The sequence below is a fragment of the Peromyscus californicus genome, unplaced genomic scaffold (assembly GCF_007827085.1).
Source record: "Peromyscus californicus insignis strain IS unplaced genomic scaffold, ASM782708v3 Scaffold_7__1_contigs__length_154581171, whole genome shotgun sequence".
Taxonomy (NCBI): Eukaryota; Metazoa; Chordata; class Mammalia; order Rodentia; family Cricetidae; genus Peromyscus; species Peromyscus californicus.
In genome coordinates this window covers 143,561,836-143,577,706 of record NW_026294595.1, presented here as the reverse complement: position 1 = coordinate 143,577,706, position 15,871 = coordinate 143,561,836, and the positions used below count along the sequence as shown (strand labels likewise).

At 50.5% G+C, this 15,871-nt stretch overlaps 1 protein-coding gene across 7 annotated transcripts in view; it reads left to right on the top strand.

The window, feature by feature from the left end:
- Nucleotides 1-372: 372 nt before the first annotated feature.
- The window catches only part of Nfatc2 (nuclear factor of activated T cells 2), a 133,299-nt gene continuing 117,800 nt past the window's right edge, over nt 373-15,871 (top strand). For 2 of the 7 annotated variants that reach the window (XM_052723905.1, XM_052723906.1), the window contains exon 1: nt 673-912. Coding sequence is in view for 4 of the 7 variants with exons in the window: in XM_052723899.1 (XP_052579859.1) it covers nt 15,539-15,668 (130 nt within the window). In the remaining 3 variants the exon portion in view is untranslated. Of the gene's footprint in view, nt 913-15,367; nt 15,669-15,871 lie in introns of those variants that run through there. The other 5 variants (XM_052723900.1, XM_052723899.1, XM_052723901.1 and 2 more) reach the window with 5 other exon arrangements.

Sequence of the window (15,871 nt, the reverse complement as noted above, 5' to 3'; positions counted from 1 at the left end):
AAAAATAAACTCTTTGAGGGGAAAAAAAAATCTTGGACAGTTGGCACAGGCATATTATTTCTTTCTTTTCCTTCCTCTTCCTGGTCCTCTGCATCCCTGAACAGTCAAGAATCTAGTCAGTTAGAGGCACTGAGGGCCTAAGAAGGTACCCCTGGGCAAACGTCCAAGGGCCCCTGGACACCCCGGGGGCGCTGGTTGGAACCCTGGATAGCTCTCTCCGAGGGGCACCCGCTCAGAGAGTGGGGTGTCAGGAGGCTGGATTCAGGCAAGGCTGCAGGGGGAGGCGGTGGCTGTCTGCGAGCTTGCACGCAGCTCCTGCAGGGCCTGGCGGGCCGCGCCCCCACCCCTGCGCGCCTCCCTCTCCTGACTTTTTCTCTGCCCCGAACAATCAGGGACTTGTGCTTGGCGGCCGAAGGAGCCACGGAGCTGGCTGGCCGCGGAGGAGGCGACGTCATGGATTCCTGAGTGTGAAGTTTTCAGGAAAGCCCTTAGTTTTGGAGATGGACGGGATCCAGGGGTTTCCATGGCGCTGAGTAAACAGGAGGAAACAGTGAGGGAATCCCGTTATTTTACTGCATTGAAAGCCTATAAACACGCAGCGCGGGGAAGGAAGTCGCGTTGCCGCTGGAGTAAGCGACCGCGGAGCGCCAGGAGCCCGGGAGCCTGAGCCGGAGCACGGAGCACGGCAGCGGGAGCACGAGGGGCCGGAGCCGGAGCCGGAGCACAGGAGCGGGAGCACGGGGAGCCAGAGCTCCGGAGCGGAGCCTGGGTGCTGCAGCCTCTGCGCCGATCCGCCGGATCGAAGCACCGGGTTCCCAGCCGGCTGAGCCCGTCGCTTCCAGATGCAGCGCCCCGCATTGCGCAGGCCAGGCCCCCGCCAGCCCCTCCGCACCATGGGGTCTGCGGACCGAGGTAACTGCGCCACAGCCCTCCGCATCCCTGCCCGCATCCCTGCCCGCATCCCTGCCGGCATCCTCGCATCGCATCCCTGCTCCGCTGCCTCTACCCCCAAGACCCCCCGCTGTCCCCGCTCGCAGGTAGATGCGTAGACGCAGCTGAGCAAGGGCGCACGCGCGCGTCTTGGCTGCGGGTGGTAACTCTAGGAAGCGTCCCTAGGCGGGATTCCCTGTGTGTGTGTGTGTGTTGGGACACCGGGAGAGGGGTCTCGCTGCTAACCGCTGGCTTCTTGTCTTGCTGCTCGACTTTGACAGCAGAGTCTATCATCCTTGTCATCATTATTATTTAACTTAAAATAAATAAATAAAAACAGGCTTGACATTTTGCTATTCACCAATACAGAAAGACTTCTCTTTCCAGTAGTCAAATCAAATGATGCTTTGGGCCATTCAAGGCATTTAAGCCATTTTCTCCCCCTTCTGGGGGATGTGTCTGAGGGCTCTTCCAGCTCTTCCATCCTAATTTAAAGTACGAAGTATCATCAGCTTGCTCTGCCAAAGGGATCATAGAAGCCCCACTGTCCCTGTTTCTGCTCCGTCTTCTTCCTTTTTAGATATAACCTTGAAGCCATTCAATTTGGTCCTCATGAGAGGGAGGTAATGCATGAGAATATGATATGAAACCTAGCCCATCTGGTTGGGATCGTGAGGGGTTTGGGCTGCGGATTCAGAAATTAAGTCTTTCAAGTGGAAGCTGTTAGATAGCTTGCTGTGAGGTCAGCTTGTGTGCAGGGACCCGGGCACCGCCAAATGGGAAGGGCTGAAGGGTTAAGCGGAATACGTCCGAGTCCGCGTAGGAGGAGTTTGCCTCGTGTCATAAAATCCGAGCTGAATGTAGGTTTTTGTGCTCTGCGCCGTAGACTGAAGTCCTGGGGGGCGCGGTGGGGCGGAGGCAATGACATTTTGGCAAGTGAGCTTGAGGGGGCTCTTGCTGAAAAGGCAGATCCAAGCCCACCGCCCTTAGGTAAAAGGTGGTTGAGCCACCTCCAACCTCAGTGTATTTTGAGTGGAGCGGGACGTTTGAAAGCCAGATCCTGCCAGCGCTTGGGACCTTTTCACTGGTACAGGATTATCCTGTCCTCTGCTAGTGGTCGAGCGGCAGTGGTGCAATGAGACAATGACAACAGAAAAAAAAAAGTGCTACTATTATGTCAGATGTCGGAGGGATGCTTCCGAGGCAGGCTGCACACATGCGAAGGTTGTGGAATGGTTTTCATTGCAGTACGAACCAGAACTAAGACATGGATGCTCTGACAGTGGGGGTGGGGGTGGGGGACAGACAGATGCCAGATTTAGCTCCAGGAGGGAGGGAGGGGGAGGGAGAGAGAGACATAGCGAGACTCAGAGGAGAACTCTGGCTTCTGTTCTTGCCTTACTGTGGCTGCTGGGTCCCTCTGCTCTGGGCTGAGAACGTTGCTTCTCTGTTAAGGTCTGGAAGGACACATGCCAGTGTGTCTGTGCTCAAGTGTACGGAAACAACAGGCGTGTGGACACCAGTGTGCTTGTTGTATGTGCAGGACACAGGGCACCAGATTGCTCCTGGCAGACATGCCACAGCAATAGGGCAGGCAGAAAACAGCTTCAGGCATCACAGATGGGATGAGCCAATCACTGTGCCCTGCGTAGGGGTCCCCAGAGGAAACAATTAGGATGTCATTCAACTCCACTGCCCTCTGGATGAGACTTGCAGATTCCCGGGGAGCATGCTGATGGGCGATCCCTAAGCAAAGGATAGAATACTTGCACAGCAAGAAAACTAGCAAATTTGCTACCTGCTGTGCAGCATTGGCCTGAAGCCCCAGGGGAGCTTAAAGATGCGAGAGAGGTGTGTTCAGTGTTATCTGAAAGGTGATGGAAAGAATTTTAGGAATATTGCTCCCTCCCAGGCCCCAGTTTCTTGACTTCTTTGTGGACTAGGATAGCTGCTTCGCTATATCACAGCTGTGAGATATCAGAGAAGTTATCACTAACCTTTCTGTGTCTTGATTGAGAGTCGACGGCAGCTTCTGTCACGCAGTGGTTGTTGGAGTCAACAAACCCCTAACACAATGTCCTTCTCATCACCAGTACTCTGTAAACGTTAGCTGCGATTCCTATAATACTAAAGATAGAAACTAATAAATGATGTATAGAAACTGAACATCAGCAAACATTCTTTGAATACATGCTTTTTTAGATCATGCCCTGCCCCCTTCTTTTGAAACTGGGCCTCATGTAGCCCAGGCTAGCCTCAAATTCATTGTGTGACTGAGGATAACCTTGAACTTCTGATCTTTCTGCCTCCACCTCCAGCGTGCTGGAGTTACAGATATGAGTTACCATGCCCGGGATATGAGACTGAACTCAGAGCTTCGTGCATGCCGGGCAATCTCTTCACTGACTGAACCACATCCCCAGTCCCCTAGACCTCTTAAGTATTTTTTAAACTTACAGGAGCTTTGGAATGACACAGATTGGGTTAAGATGGTGATTTCAGAAGCTCAATTTCCTCATTTGCAAAAAATGAATAATGACAGTATAGTCTTCACGGGGTTGACATGCGCGTCACACGAAACCATGCATGTAAAAGACTTAGCTCTGTTTAACATGCGGTGAGCGCACACTCAGTGTTAGTGTCTGATGGCTGAGGACAGCAAGACAGCTTTGTCAACAGTCACATACATTAGGAAAAGCGTAGGGCCCGGCCCTGGGTGAGCCACTGCTGTCCCTGTTGACTTTGTGTTGACTCAGGGCTGGCTGGGGCTGGCTGCTGTAGGAGTATGTCTTTTCCTTCTCACAGAGGCTGTATTTGAAGGGTAACATACTCGCCTTCCATGGAGGAGGGCAGCAGCTGGCTAAGGGTTACCCAGGAAGAAAGCGGCAGAGTCAATTTGAACCACAGGCCCAGCTGTCTCAGATGCTTGCTGACGTCACCCAGTCTTCTGAATTGACATACACATAACTGAGACCTCGGCTCTAGGCTCTTTCTCCAACCCCAGATGTTCTCTGACACATCTTGGAAGGGAAGGAGAAATATAGGAGAGAGAGGGAAACTGAGGCAGGCAGAGACGGTGCCTAGCCTAGCCCTAGCCTTGCCTCATCTCAGGACAATAGAAGGACATTTTCACTGCCATTAGAGGGGGGTGGCCAGCAAAGAGGCTGAGAACAGAGAGCTGCTAAGGCCTCTTCCTGGCTGGTCCCCTTCGGCTCCCCAGGCAGCCCAACCTGCAGAGAACCTTCTAAGTCTATGTCTCCACGTCATGGAAAGCTGCAGAAGGAAGCTCTCCAGTGCAGATGTGAATTTTCTGAAGCTGTTTTCTTATCATGTCTGGAAGCCCCTGAAAGGCAGGGGTCAGCCCTCTTATTCTGTGAGTCTCCAGGGGCTCCCAGGAGCAATTTATGATGCCCTAGAGGTCAACAGCCTGGGTGCTGGTCCTGGAGTCCAATCCACCTCTGCTGCTTGAGATTTGTGTGACCTGGTGCAAAGAACCTCCCTTTTCCGTGCCTCAGTTTCCCTACAGATAAGAGAGTAATAGTAAGTTTTGAGCTGAGCAGCATTGAGAACAGCTGCCCCGGGCTGGAGAGATGGTTCAGTGTGTGAATGGCTCCGTGTGTGAAGAGCTGGAGACAGATTTTCCTTTGGGCCTCCAGCTCACAAATAATGACGAATAATATTAATTGTGAATGCTCGGCCTGAGCTGAGGCTTGTTCCACTAGCTCTTATAACAAATTAACCAGTTTTTTAAATCTGCATTTTACCACGTGGCTTTTTACCTTTCTTTCATTTTGCAGTCTGACTCCTTCCATGTCTCGTTGGGGTCTCCTCTGTGCTTCGATTATCTCCTACCTCCCCTCTCTGCCCGGAAGTCCCACCTATACCTCCTGCCTAGCTATTGGCCCTTCAGCTTTTTATTGTACCAATCACAGCAGCACATCCTCACACAGTACAAATATCCCACAACAGAGAGCTTGCTGTTCAAGCATGAAGGGCCAAGCTTGGATTCCTAGCACTCACTCACATAAAAAACTGGGATAGAGGCGTACGCAAGCTCGGAACCCCAGTGCTGGGGAGGGTGGGGCCAGATGGATCCTGGCCAGCCAATCTAGCCAAAACCGTAAGCTCCAGATTCAGTGAGAGACCGTCTCAGAAAATCAGGTGGGGAGTGACTGAAGAAGACACCTTATGGCTCTCACGTGCACACACACAGGCTAGTACATCAACACACACACACTCACACATTCTCACACACAGACACACTCATACATAGTCTCACACTCTTACACACACTCACACATTCACTCACACTCATATATTCTCACACTCTCACATACACACACTCACACACACAATCTCACATACTCACACACAGATGCACTCACACACTCACATTCAAACATATTCACACATACACACACAACTCATACACACTCAAACATTCACACACACTCACTCAAACATTCACATATACACAACACACACACTCAAACATTCACACACACACACATACACACAACTCACACACACACTCACACACTCTCACATACACTCACGCACTCACAGATCCTAGAGCAGCTGACCTTTCCGTTTCCATGGAGCCAGTGGGCAAGAGTCTGCCCTTGTGAGGAGTGTACTCTGGAGCAAACGCATGCCTGCTTACCCATGTGTGTACAGGTTTGCATGCACTTGAACATGTGAAATCATGTGTGTGCGCACACATACACGTGCGTACTCGTGTGGTATAGTTTGTTAGGCCAGCTCCTGTGGCTAGTGTAACTGGTCATCACAAACAGTGCTGCTTAGACGGAAAGAACTTCTGCACCGTGGTGAGGATCGGCAGTTGGGAGTTGGGTGCTGGCAGGGCCAGGCTCTCTGAAGGTTAAGTGCAGACCTTGCTTGTCTCCTCTGGCTTCTCATGGCCCCCAAATCCTGGCTTCTGTGGCTGTGGCTGCATCCTTACACTCTGCCTCTGTCTTCCTCTATGGATTGCTCACCCTTCCAAAGATCCCAGCCTTGGGGCTAGCCTCCTTAGCTCTTGCATGGTCTTGTTTCACCCATTCATATCTTTGAAGAACTTCTTCTCAATGAGTCCTGATTCCTAGACAGCCAGTATGAAGACTTGAAGTTTGTTTTTGGAGAGAGAGCAGAACACGTTAATACCAGCAGTAGGTTCTTTTGTTTGTTTGTTTGTTTTTTGTTTTTGCTTTTCGAGATAGCGTTTCTCTGTATTGTTTTGGTGTTCTCTGGAACTCTCTTTGTAGACCAGGCTGGCCTCGAACTCACAGAGCTCCACTTGGCTCTGCCTACCGAGTGCTGGGATTAAAGGTGTGTGCCACCACTGCCCGGCTAGCAGTAGGTTCTTTTTTTTTTTTTTTTTTTTTTTTTTTGGTTTTTCGAGACAGGGTTTCTCTGTAGCAGTAGGTTCTTAATGCAGCCAGGACACCTCCTCTTCCCCAGGGAGATGGGCTTTTGTTGAGTCCCAAGTGGTACGTGCTCTGCCTGCACACTGTGCCCAGCGAAAGGGCAGAGAGGAACACAGTGGAAGCTGAGGTCACAGGTGTGCACCAGGACAGGTCATAAAGGATGTGGTAAGGGGTTCAAAGTTCACAATCAGGGTCACATGGGAAAATTCAGTGGCATGGTGTATAGCCTTCTTAGCAGCCCCAGACTGAAGAGAGAGGCCTAGAGTTAGGTTGGACCCCTTGCTGGGGAAGCAGATGAGGGGCTTGGGCAGGGGACAGAAACCAGTGTGGGGTGGAGAAAGAGTCAGGAGTAATGTCTCCCTGCGCCATGGTTCTCAAACTATGTTCCCCAGGACACTGTGGGGTTCCACAGGGATACTTTCTATTTTGGCACCTGAGGTGCTGAATATCACCACCTGTGTGGGCTCCAGTTTCTTGAGGTGGGAAGTGGTGTGGTGGGCAATCACTACACCAAGGGTGGTGGTCTTGTGGGCTAATGGAAACCCAGTCTAAAGCCTGCAGTCTAGGCCAACTGGTTGCTTGTGCTTGCTGCCATTGTTGCTGTGGTGTGTGTGTGTTTTGTGTGTGTGTGTGTGTGTGTGACACACATTACTGTTCTCTGGCCTTGGAATGTCAACCTAGTGCTAGGATTATTGGAATGCACCATTCTGCCCAACTTATTTGTTTTATTTTAATTAGTTAATTTTTCAAGGCAAGACCTTGTATGTAGCCCTGGCTGGCCCAGTTCTTATGGGAGTGCAGGCATAGGAATACCATGCCTGGCTTATTTTGTTGTTTAAACTTAAGCTATTACCTTCTGCCCACCAAAGGAGCTTCCAGGATCCTTCCTAATGGATTAGGGATATTTTTGTACCAAGTTCCAGGGGTCTTTCTGCCTGCTCTGGATAGCCTGAGAGTGAAATGTTTGCGTCAATGCTGGACCGAGCAGGGAGAAGAGCAGCTGGGGTGCAGAAGGGCAGGATGTTTGTGTTTGTGGGTCACACAGAAACTGCAGAGAATCTGAAAGAGGCACAACCATGCCAGGTCATCACATGCCAAGCAGGCGGCAGCAAAGGCGAAGTCTGTTGGTCGCATGGAAGGAGGAGAGAGATGGGGTGGTGGCACTGGGGGACACAACGTGGTAGAGTGCTTGCCTAGCTTGCAAGAGGCTCTGGATCAATCCCTGGCACTGTGTAAAACTGGGCACTCACCTCTAATTCCAGTACTCTGGAGGTGGAGGAAAGAGGACCAGGAGTTCACAGCTATCCTTGACTACATAGCAAATTCAAAGACAACTTGGGCTACATGAAACCCTATTTCAAAAAAGGAAATACATGAAAATTAAAAGTAGCAGAACTTTTAAAAATTAAAAGGAACGCGCGCGCACGCGCGTGTGTGTGTGTGTGTGTGTGTGTGCCTTGTTTTTGGATAACAGTGGCACTCCAAAGTGAGGTCTCTGGTTCAGCATCTATTCCCATCATCACCTAACTTCAAAGTCTGTTAGGTATGGTGGCCTACACCTGTAATCCCAGCACTGAGGAACTGAGGCAGGAGGATAGCCTGAGCTACAACACATGACCTTGCCTCACAAATCCACTGACTAGGGGTGTAGCTCAGCAGTGCAGTGCTTGTCTAGTGTGGGTGAGGCCTGGGCCAGAGCCACAGCTTCACGAAAAGGAAAAACCCTCATGACCCCGGTGACCAGGAGGTCATTCCTGAGAGTGGCTTTGCCTGAGCCTTGAGCAAGTCACTCTAGAGGTCAGACACAGAGAGTGGCCAGAAACCCAGCCACCAAAGTGAGCCACAGTTAACGAGGTGATTTAGAAACAAAAATAAAAGTCAGAATCTTGAGATGATCTATAAAAATTAGAACAGTTTCAAATAGAGGCAGCCCGGGTATTGTTTCTATTCCCATTTCCCTCAGAGTCCACTTGGTCTCAGTGGACCTGCCACTCATCTTTAACTCTCAGGAGTTTGTTTGCCATGGAGTTTTTTTTTTTTTTGTATATAACTTGCTTTCAATAAACAAGGCACAAAAATATAGTTTAAGGGTGATGAAATGGCTCTCCAGGTTAAGAGTGCTTGCAGCCAAGCCTGAGGACTGGAGTTCAATTCCCGGAACCCGCATGGTAGATGGAAGGATCGGATTCCACAAAAGACACTGACCTCCACATGTGCACAATGGCATATGTGCACACACGAAGTAATTGTAAAAGGATAATGTCGAAGTTCCAGGGGTTTGCCACCTCTTGAATTTCACTCTTTTGAGGGTGGTGGTCTAGCAATGTATCTTTAGATAAAACTCACTATGTAGCCCAGGCTGGCATCAAACTTATAGCAATCCCCCTGCCTCGGTCTCTGAAGTACTGGGATTATGGGTGTGCATCAGCCTGCCTGATGATTTTGATCCTCTTCTCCTACTCCTCAGCCAGACCCTGGTAGCAAAACACTTCTATCAATATCACATTATTAGCATCTAGAGCAGTAATGAATCCTAGAGTGTGATGAAGTTGAGGATTGATTGCTTCAGGGATCCAGTAGAGAGTGATCCTACTTTTCTGATTGGATTTACAATGCTCGGCACCTGCTCTTTGCAGTCAGTGGTCACAGAGGCTGTCATTGGGATGTGGGGTTTGTGGCCAGTATTTATGGCCTATTCATTAAATTCTGCAATCAGTATCAGGGCACTGCACAGAAGAAAGGCTCAGAGCATCCTGCTCCAGATTTAGTGAGAATTCAATGATGCAATAGCTGGCAGTAAGCCACGTTCAAGGTTTTCCCAACTGGGTCTTCCCAAGCGTGGGGTGCTGGTGGCCATGCATGCCACACCCCAGGAAGCTGATGCTGCTGTTACTCTGGTTGGCAGTGAAGGAGACGGAGGCACAGAAAAGGCTAGCATCCTGTAGTCCCGGAAGAGATCAGATGGGATCCAGGGTCTTTGAGTTGGTCTGTGTTCTTATTTATCCCTCAAAACTGGCTCTGGTGAGACATTCGTGTTTGTACCTGTGGGAGCCACTGGCCTTCTGGAAGGTCAGTTTGGAAGTGTGTGTGTGTGTGTGTGTGTGTGTGTGTGTGTGTGTGTGTGTGTGTCCAAATGTAGCATGTGTGTCTCCCTGGCTCCTTATCTGTAGAGTGTCTTTATTAATATGCATTTTTGTTGTTGTTCTTGTTCCTTGTTTCGGGACTCTCTGATGAACTTAACAGAACATTCTCTATGCACAGAACAGATTCTTCTCTCTTTTAAAAGCACCATGTGTTTGCAGTGTGTCTCTGAAGCCACTGTGTCAGATGAAATGTTTATGTAGAAACAGTAACAGGTCATATACCCATGCTTGGGGCTTGGGTGCACACGTGCAAAGTGACATTGGTTGTCATAGCCTCCAATCTATCAGTCCAGTGCCATCTCGCCGGCCAAGCAGGGAGTGGCTCTCCTCATATTTTGTCCCTGATTTGTCCCCCAGGGGGAAGCATTGGGCCCATTATCGCATTACCATCCTTCCATGTCCTAGCTATCACTGGAGGCCTGAGGACAGGTAAAGAACCAAGAAGCCAGTGAAGTCTGACTTTTAATGGCTCAGGAGATAGCTAAGTCCATGGAGCGCTTGCTCTGTGAGCATGAAGATTTGAGATCAACCCTGAAACCCATATTAGAACAGACATTCAGGGCGTAGTGCTGTGTGCTTGCAATCCAAGCACCAGAGAGGTGTCGGGAGGTGGGTCCCTGGCACTCAGTGTTCCACCAGCCCAGACTTACTTGGGAAGCTCCAGAACCGTGAGAAATCCCATCTCAAAACAAAATTAGAAGGTGGACCACGTCAGAGGATGTGCTTGAGGCTGTCCACTGGCCTCCACACACAAGCACACAGGTGAACATGCTTATATACAAACCTTGAATTTCATATAAACACTGAAAAAAATTGAACGCAATTATTTCTCCATACAGTATTTAAGGACCTATGTTTTTAAAAAGGATTAGCTGTTTAAAGTTCAAACTTATCTGGGCATCTTATGTTTCTGTTTGCTAAAATTGGCTACCCTAGATATTCAAATGAAGAAAATGGACAGCCCTTGCCCCTGCCTTCCAAGCACTCACATTCATTTTTAAGAATAGGTTACAAATAGATTAAATAAATATGCACATAAAGAATGGGGCAGGGGCAGGGCTGACAGGAAGCATGAGAAGGGACAGAGGATGCCCAGGGTGTCATTTCTTCTGGGGCCAGGCAAAGAGAGTCTCTCTGGGGAGGTGATGTCCGAGCTAAGACATGGCCAAAGAATGATAGTGTCAGAGGGAACAGCAGGTGCAGAAGCCCTGTGGTGGGGTCATGCTGGGCATTTTCTAGAGCAAGTGACTGATCCACAGGCAGAAGGAGAGAGAGAGAGGGTGGTTGGGCATGATACTCAAAACAGCTGAGGGAGCCGATGTAGAACTTGGCCTTTCTGTTTCATTCTAAACTTGACAGGAAGCTACTGGAGGGTGGCTGTATGTATGGATGGATGTATATATTTAAAAGAGTTTAATTACATGTATGTGTCTGTGTCTCTATGACTATGTTTGTGAGTGCCTGCCAGAAGAGGGCATCAGATCCCTTGGAGTTGGAGTTAGACAATTGTGAGCTGCCTGATGTGGGGGTGCTGGGAACTAAATTCAGGTCCTCTGCAAGAGCAGTATGTATTCTTAACTGCTGAGCCATCTCCCTAATCCCAGGTATGTGTATGTTCAAGATTTTTACGTGTATGAATATTTTGCATGAATGTATGTATCTGCACCATGTTCATGCAATGCCCGGAGAGGGCATTTGATCCCCATGGAACTGACATCATTGGTGCTTGTGAGCCGCCATGTAGATGCCAAGAACCAAACTCAGGTAGTCTGCGATCGCGACAGTGATTCTGCCATGGAGCCAGCTCTCCAGGCCCCGGACGTAGATTTTTAAAGAACCCTCTTGTTGCTCAGTGTTCAGGCACAAGTAGAAACAGCGGATCCGAAGAGGAAGCTGCTGTGGTCTAGCAGGAGGGAGGTGATGGGACCTTGATGATGAGCAGGAAGAGGAATGGTGGGGCTGGCGAGAGATGGTCAGGTTTGGGGATACGTTTGAAAAAGGTCTCCCCTCAGTTTCTGAGTTTGGGTGTGGGATGAGGAGAGGAAGCAGAGCCGCTCTGATTTCTGGTGGATAAATGGGAGGGCAATATGTGGGCTGGGGGTTAGGAAAAACAACACAGCATCAGGCATTGGCTTTGGAGATCTCTTTTGGATACCCAAACGAGCAATCTGAGCCTGCATATCCCAGAGAGACCCAGAGGCGGAGCTGCACATGATGGATTGCTTTATGGCTGTCACCTGACCCTCAGTCTTCTCTCAGGTCCTCCAGTGCTTCATATTTTCCTGCCTCAGGGCTCTCACACATATTATTCCTTGACTAACTTCTATTCAACCTAATGGTCCCAGTTTGAGGGAGCCAAAGGCTTCCCTGCGTTTCCTATCGACATCAAGAGTTCCCTAATGTGATCACGGGCACACCTTTTTTCCTTCTATGGTATTATCTGTGTCTGTAATTGGGGTCAATATTGGCCAAACTGAGCTGGATTCTGGGTCAGTCAGTACCAATGTCTGCTGCATGTTTCAACCCCAGTGGCTCCACTGGTTTGCCACTCTGCTTTTGTTGGGGAGGCTGGGGACATGAAAATGCCTTTACAGGAGTGTCAACAGCAGAGCAAGAGAAGGGCCATGGAGTTGTGCTGTCAAGGCCTCTGTCCCACCCCATCCAGGGCCTCCCATGCATAGAGGTCATGTTTTCTGCCCCATTCTTGCTCTGGAATAAAAGAATACGCATTTCCCCAGCCCAAGGCCCCAACCCTCAAGCTAGCCTTGAGAAAAGAATGCCCCTTGCTCCACAGCTCCCATGAGAGCATTGCTCTGGGTCAGGGCCTGGTCTGAACCCTCCCTGTAATAAGCTGCCTTAGTGCAGAGGTCATATCTAGGTTGGTCTGAGAAGATGCCTACTTTTCTGAAGGACAACCAAGTCAACATTCTGAGTGGAAAGTGGGGAACGGCTCTTCCCAAGGCTGGCTTCTGTGGAGCACTCCATCAGTGGAGAGGCCATCTTCCCTTCATTGGCTTAGCTTGTTCTTGGGGGCAGCAAGACCAGATTGGAGGGAAGTAGGTTCTTGTCCTAGCAGTTGGGTAGCCAGGTTTAGCCTCAGAGAGGAGGATGGTTAAAGAGAAACCTATCCATACAAAGAGAGTCATGCCATCTATCCCTTCTTCCCATCTCCACCCACCTGTGTATCCATTTACCCATCCATATATCAATCCACCCATCCATCTAAACATACATCCTATCCATCCATCTATCTATCCATCCATCTATCATCCATCCATCCATCATCCATCCATCCATCATCCATCATCCACCCATCTTTCCATCCATCCATCCACACATCCACACATTTATCCACCTAAAACCATCCACCCATCTGTGCAAACATCTCTCTATTCAAATACTCATGTATCCACCCAAGCTCCATTCATGAATACACCACTGTACATAAAGCTGTGAATGAGGTTGTCATGGCCCCCACCTTAGTGGATCTCATAGGTCTTTGGAGATAAAATTCTCTGATTGGCCAGGTCTGGGTAATCCATTCTCTTCTTCATCAGGCACGAAGGGACAACTGTGTTGATATTTCTACCAAGTTCCTCTTAAGAGCAGCTTCCCAGGGGCTGGAGTACAGTTCAATGGTGGAATAATTGCCTAATATTCATGAGACTTTGGGTTCAGGTCCTAACACTGAAGAGAAAGTAGCTTCCCAGATGAGCACCCCTGGGAGCTGTTACCAGAACAGAGGAGAAAGGATTCTGGGCAGGCACAGACAAAGGATGACCACTTGATCAGAAGCATTTAGTCATCATGGGTGGGGCAGATCAGCAGTTCTCAACCTGTGGGTCACAACCCCCTTTGCATCAAATGACCCTTTCACAGGGGTCTCCTAGGATCATCAGAAAACACAGATACTTACATTGCAATTCATAACAGTAGCAAAATTACAGTTATGAAGTAGCAACAAAAATAACTTTATGGTTGGGGGTCATGAGGAGCTGTATTAAAGGGTGTCAGCCTTAGGAAAGTTGAAAACCACTGGGGTAGAGGGATAGGAAAGAATGGGAAAGAATGGGCAGGGTGGATGAGGATTCAAGAGCTTGTCTTCATCTGTATGACAGTGGGTCTTTTGTTTCTCCTTGGCCAAATATCGGAGTCTGACCTGGACCCCTGTTGTAAGGACCTGTGAAGATCCATTTCCTCCTAGAGATGTGGATATCAAGGTCTTGGCTGGAGTCTGAACCAGTTGCTGTCACATTGGCCTCTCATTTGGAAGCATATGGAGAACTTTTTTAAAAACACAGATGCCAGGAGCCCCATGGCCAACTTTTAGTGTTCTGGTTAAATTGGTGCCCCATGAGGCTCGGGAAGCTGAATGTGTTAACTGGTCTCCATGAGATTCCAGTGTGTGCCTGGGTGTTAGGAAACTCTACACAGTTGTGCCCCTTCACTTCCGTGTCCTGTGACGAGGGCAGAGGGATGGCCTTGCAGATGCTGCATCTCAGCAAATGTTTGTGAGAAGGGTGGTGAGAGCTGTTCCTTTGTTTTTGGCTGCGAGAGTTTCTCTCTCTCTAGCCCAGGCTGACCCCAAACTTGAAGCAATCTTACTACCTCTGCCTCTCAGGGGTTGGGATTATTGGCATGCATGACTATGCCCAGTTCAATGATGGACAGCTTGAAAGCAGACCTCCATGGTGGAGTAATGGCTCCTCCTGGAGAGTGCCTGCCTCTGTCCCCCTTCCTCCTGGTCCACACTGTCATTATCATCAAGCCTGGGTTGTGGCCAGGACCTGAGGCTCCTCCCACCCAGACTTCTGATCTTTTGATTTTTTTCCTGAAGTCTTTTTTTTTGTTTTTGTTTTTGTTTTTTGTTTTTTTTTCGAGACAGGGTTTCTCTGTGTAGCTTTGCGCCTTTCCTGGAACTCGCTTTGGAGACCAGGCTGGCCTCGAACTCATAGAGATCCGCATGCCTCTGCCTCCCGAGTGCTGGGATTAAAGGCGTGCGCCACCACCGCCCGGCCTTTTTTTTTTCCTGAAGTCTTAATCACCTCCTCACATGTGGCCCCATGTGAAGGCCTGACCTTTAAAAAGCTGTTCTGGTCATTGTAACCAGGGGCATCGGGGACCACTGCCCGTTTCTCAGCTTGAGAAGTTAGAAGCTGGAAGGCTCATTGGAGGGTGGCCCTGGGTTCTGATGTGTTCAGCAGCCACCACACTTTCACCTTGGGGGCTTGATCAAAAGTTCATATTCCCGGGCTTGAATCCAGACTTATGGAACCAAAAGCCAGGGGGAGGAGCCTGGTAATCTACATTTTACATCAGCAGGATGTACGAGTTACCTGTCAGCCCTGCCTCCCACACACCAGACCACTTCCTGTTCTCACTGCCAGGACAGGGTCCCCAGATCGTCATCAATCAAACTCTTCGAGTGTCACTTCCCCCTGGCGCCAAAGCCTTCCCACCCTCTCTCCTGGTGGTCAAAGTGTGTCTTTATCCCTTATCTGTCCCACAGGGCTACAGTGGCTGCTATATGCTGGGTGGCGTGTGGTAGGTGGCCCAGGCCTGGTCCATTGAGGTTGGGGCTTGCAAGTCGGACACTTGGAACAGCACCATGCCAGAGAAGACAGGGCACCCCTCCCCAGCGAAGGAGAGGAACCAGGAAAGACTTAGCGAATGGTCCCTAAGGTAGAGCTCGCAAGCTGCAGCTTCTGGCGGGACTGTGGGCTAGACAGTGGCAGGTGAAGCAGAAGTTGCCTGGGCCTGTCACTCAGGCCAGACCGGGCTGTGCCCCTCCCCGTCCGGGTGGCGCCCCGCCCCGCCAGCCACCGCCGTCCCGCCCCCGCCCCCTCCAGGCTGCAACAGGTGCCTTGAGCAGGAAGCTGGCGCCGCCACCCGCTCCCCGGACGAACGCGTCCAGGACCCACTGCGCTTGCGAGCCATCCCCGGCCCGGCGTGCGCCCCAGACACGGTGACCCCGGTTCGCGCGAGCCTCCTCCCCTCACCGCGACCCTACCAGGCCCCGTAGCCCGGCTGCCCCGAGCCATGGACGTCCCCGAGCAGCAGCCCGACCCCGACGGTGGGGACGGCCCAGGCCACGAGCCCGGGGGCAGTCCCCAGGACGAGCTGGACTTTTCCATCCTCTTCGATTATGACTATCTGAACCCCATCGAAGGTCGGTGGAGGCTCCCCGCCGCCTGGCCCTCGAGCCCTGGCGGGGACATGGGCCTGGGGACCCGGTGCAGGGCTTCCTCAGGAGTTTGCAGCAGGGATTGCCCCTGCCCTGGTGACAGGGAGGTTAGCTGAAGACAGTGGCTGCACCATCCTGAGGGGGGCGGTTTCCAGTTCCTCCTGAGGGTCGCTGTTAGCATCAACAAA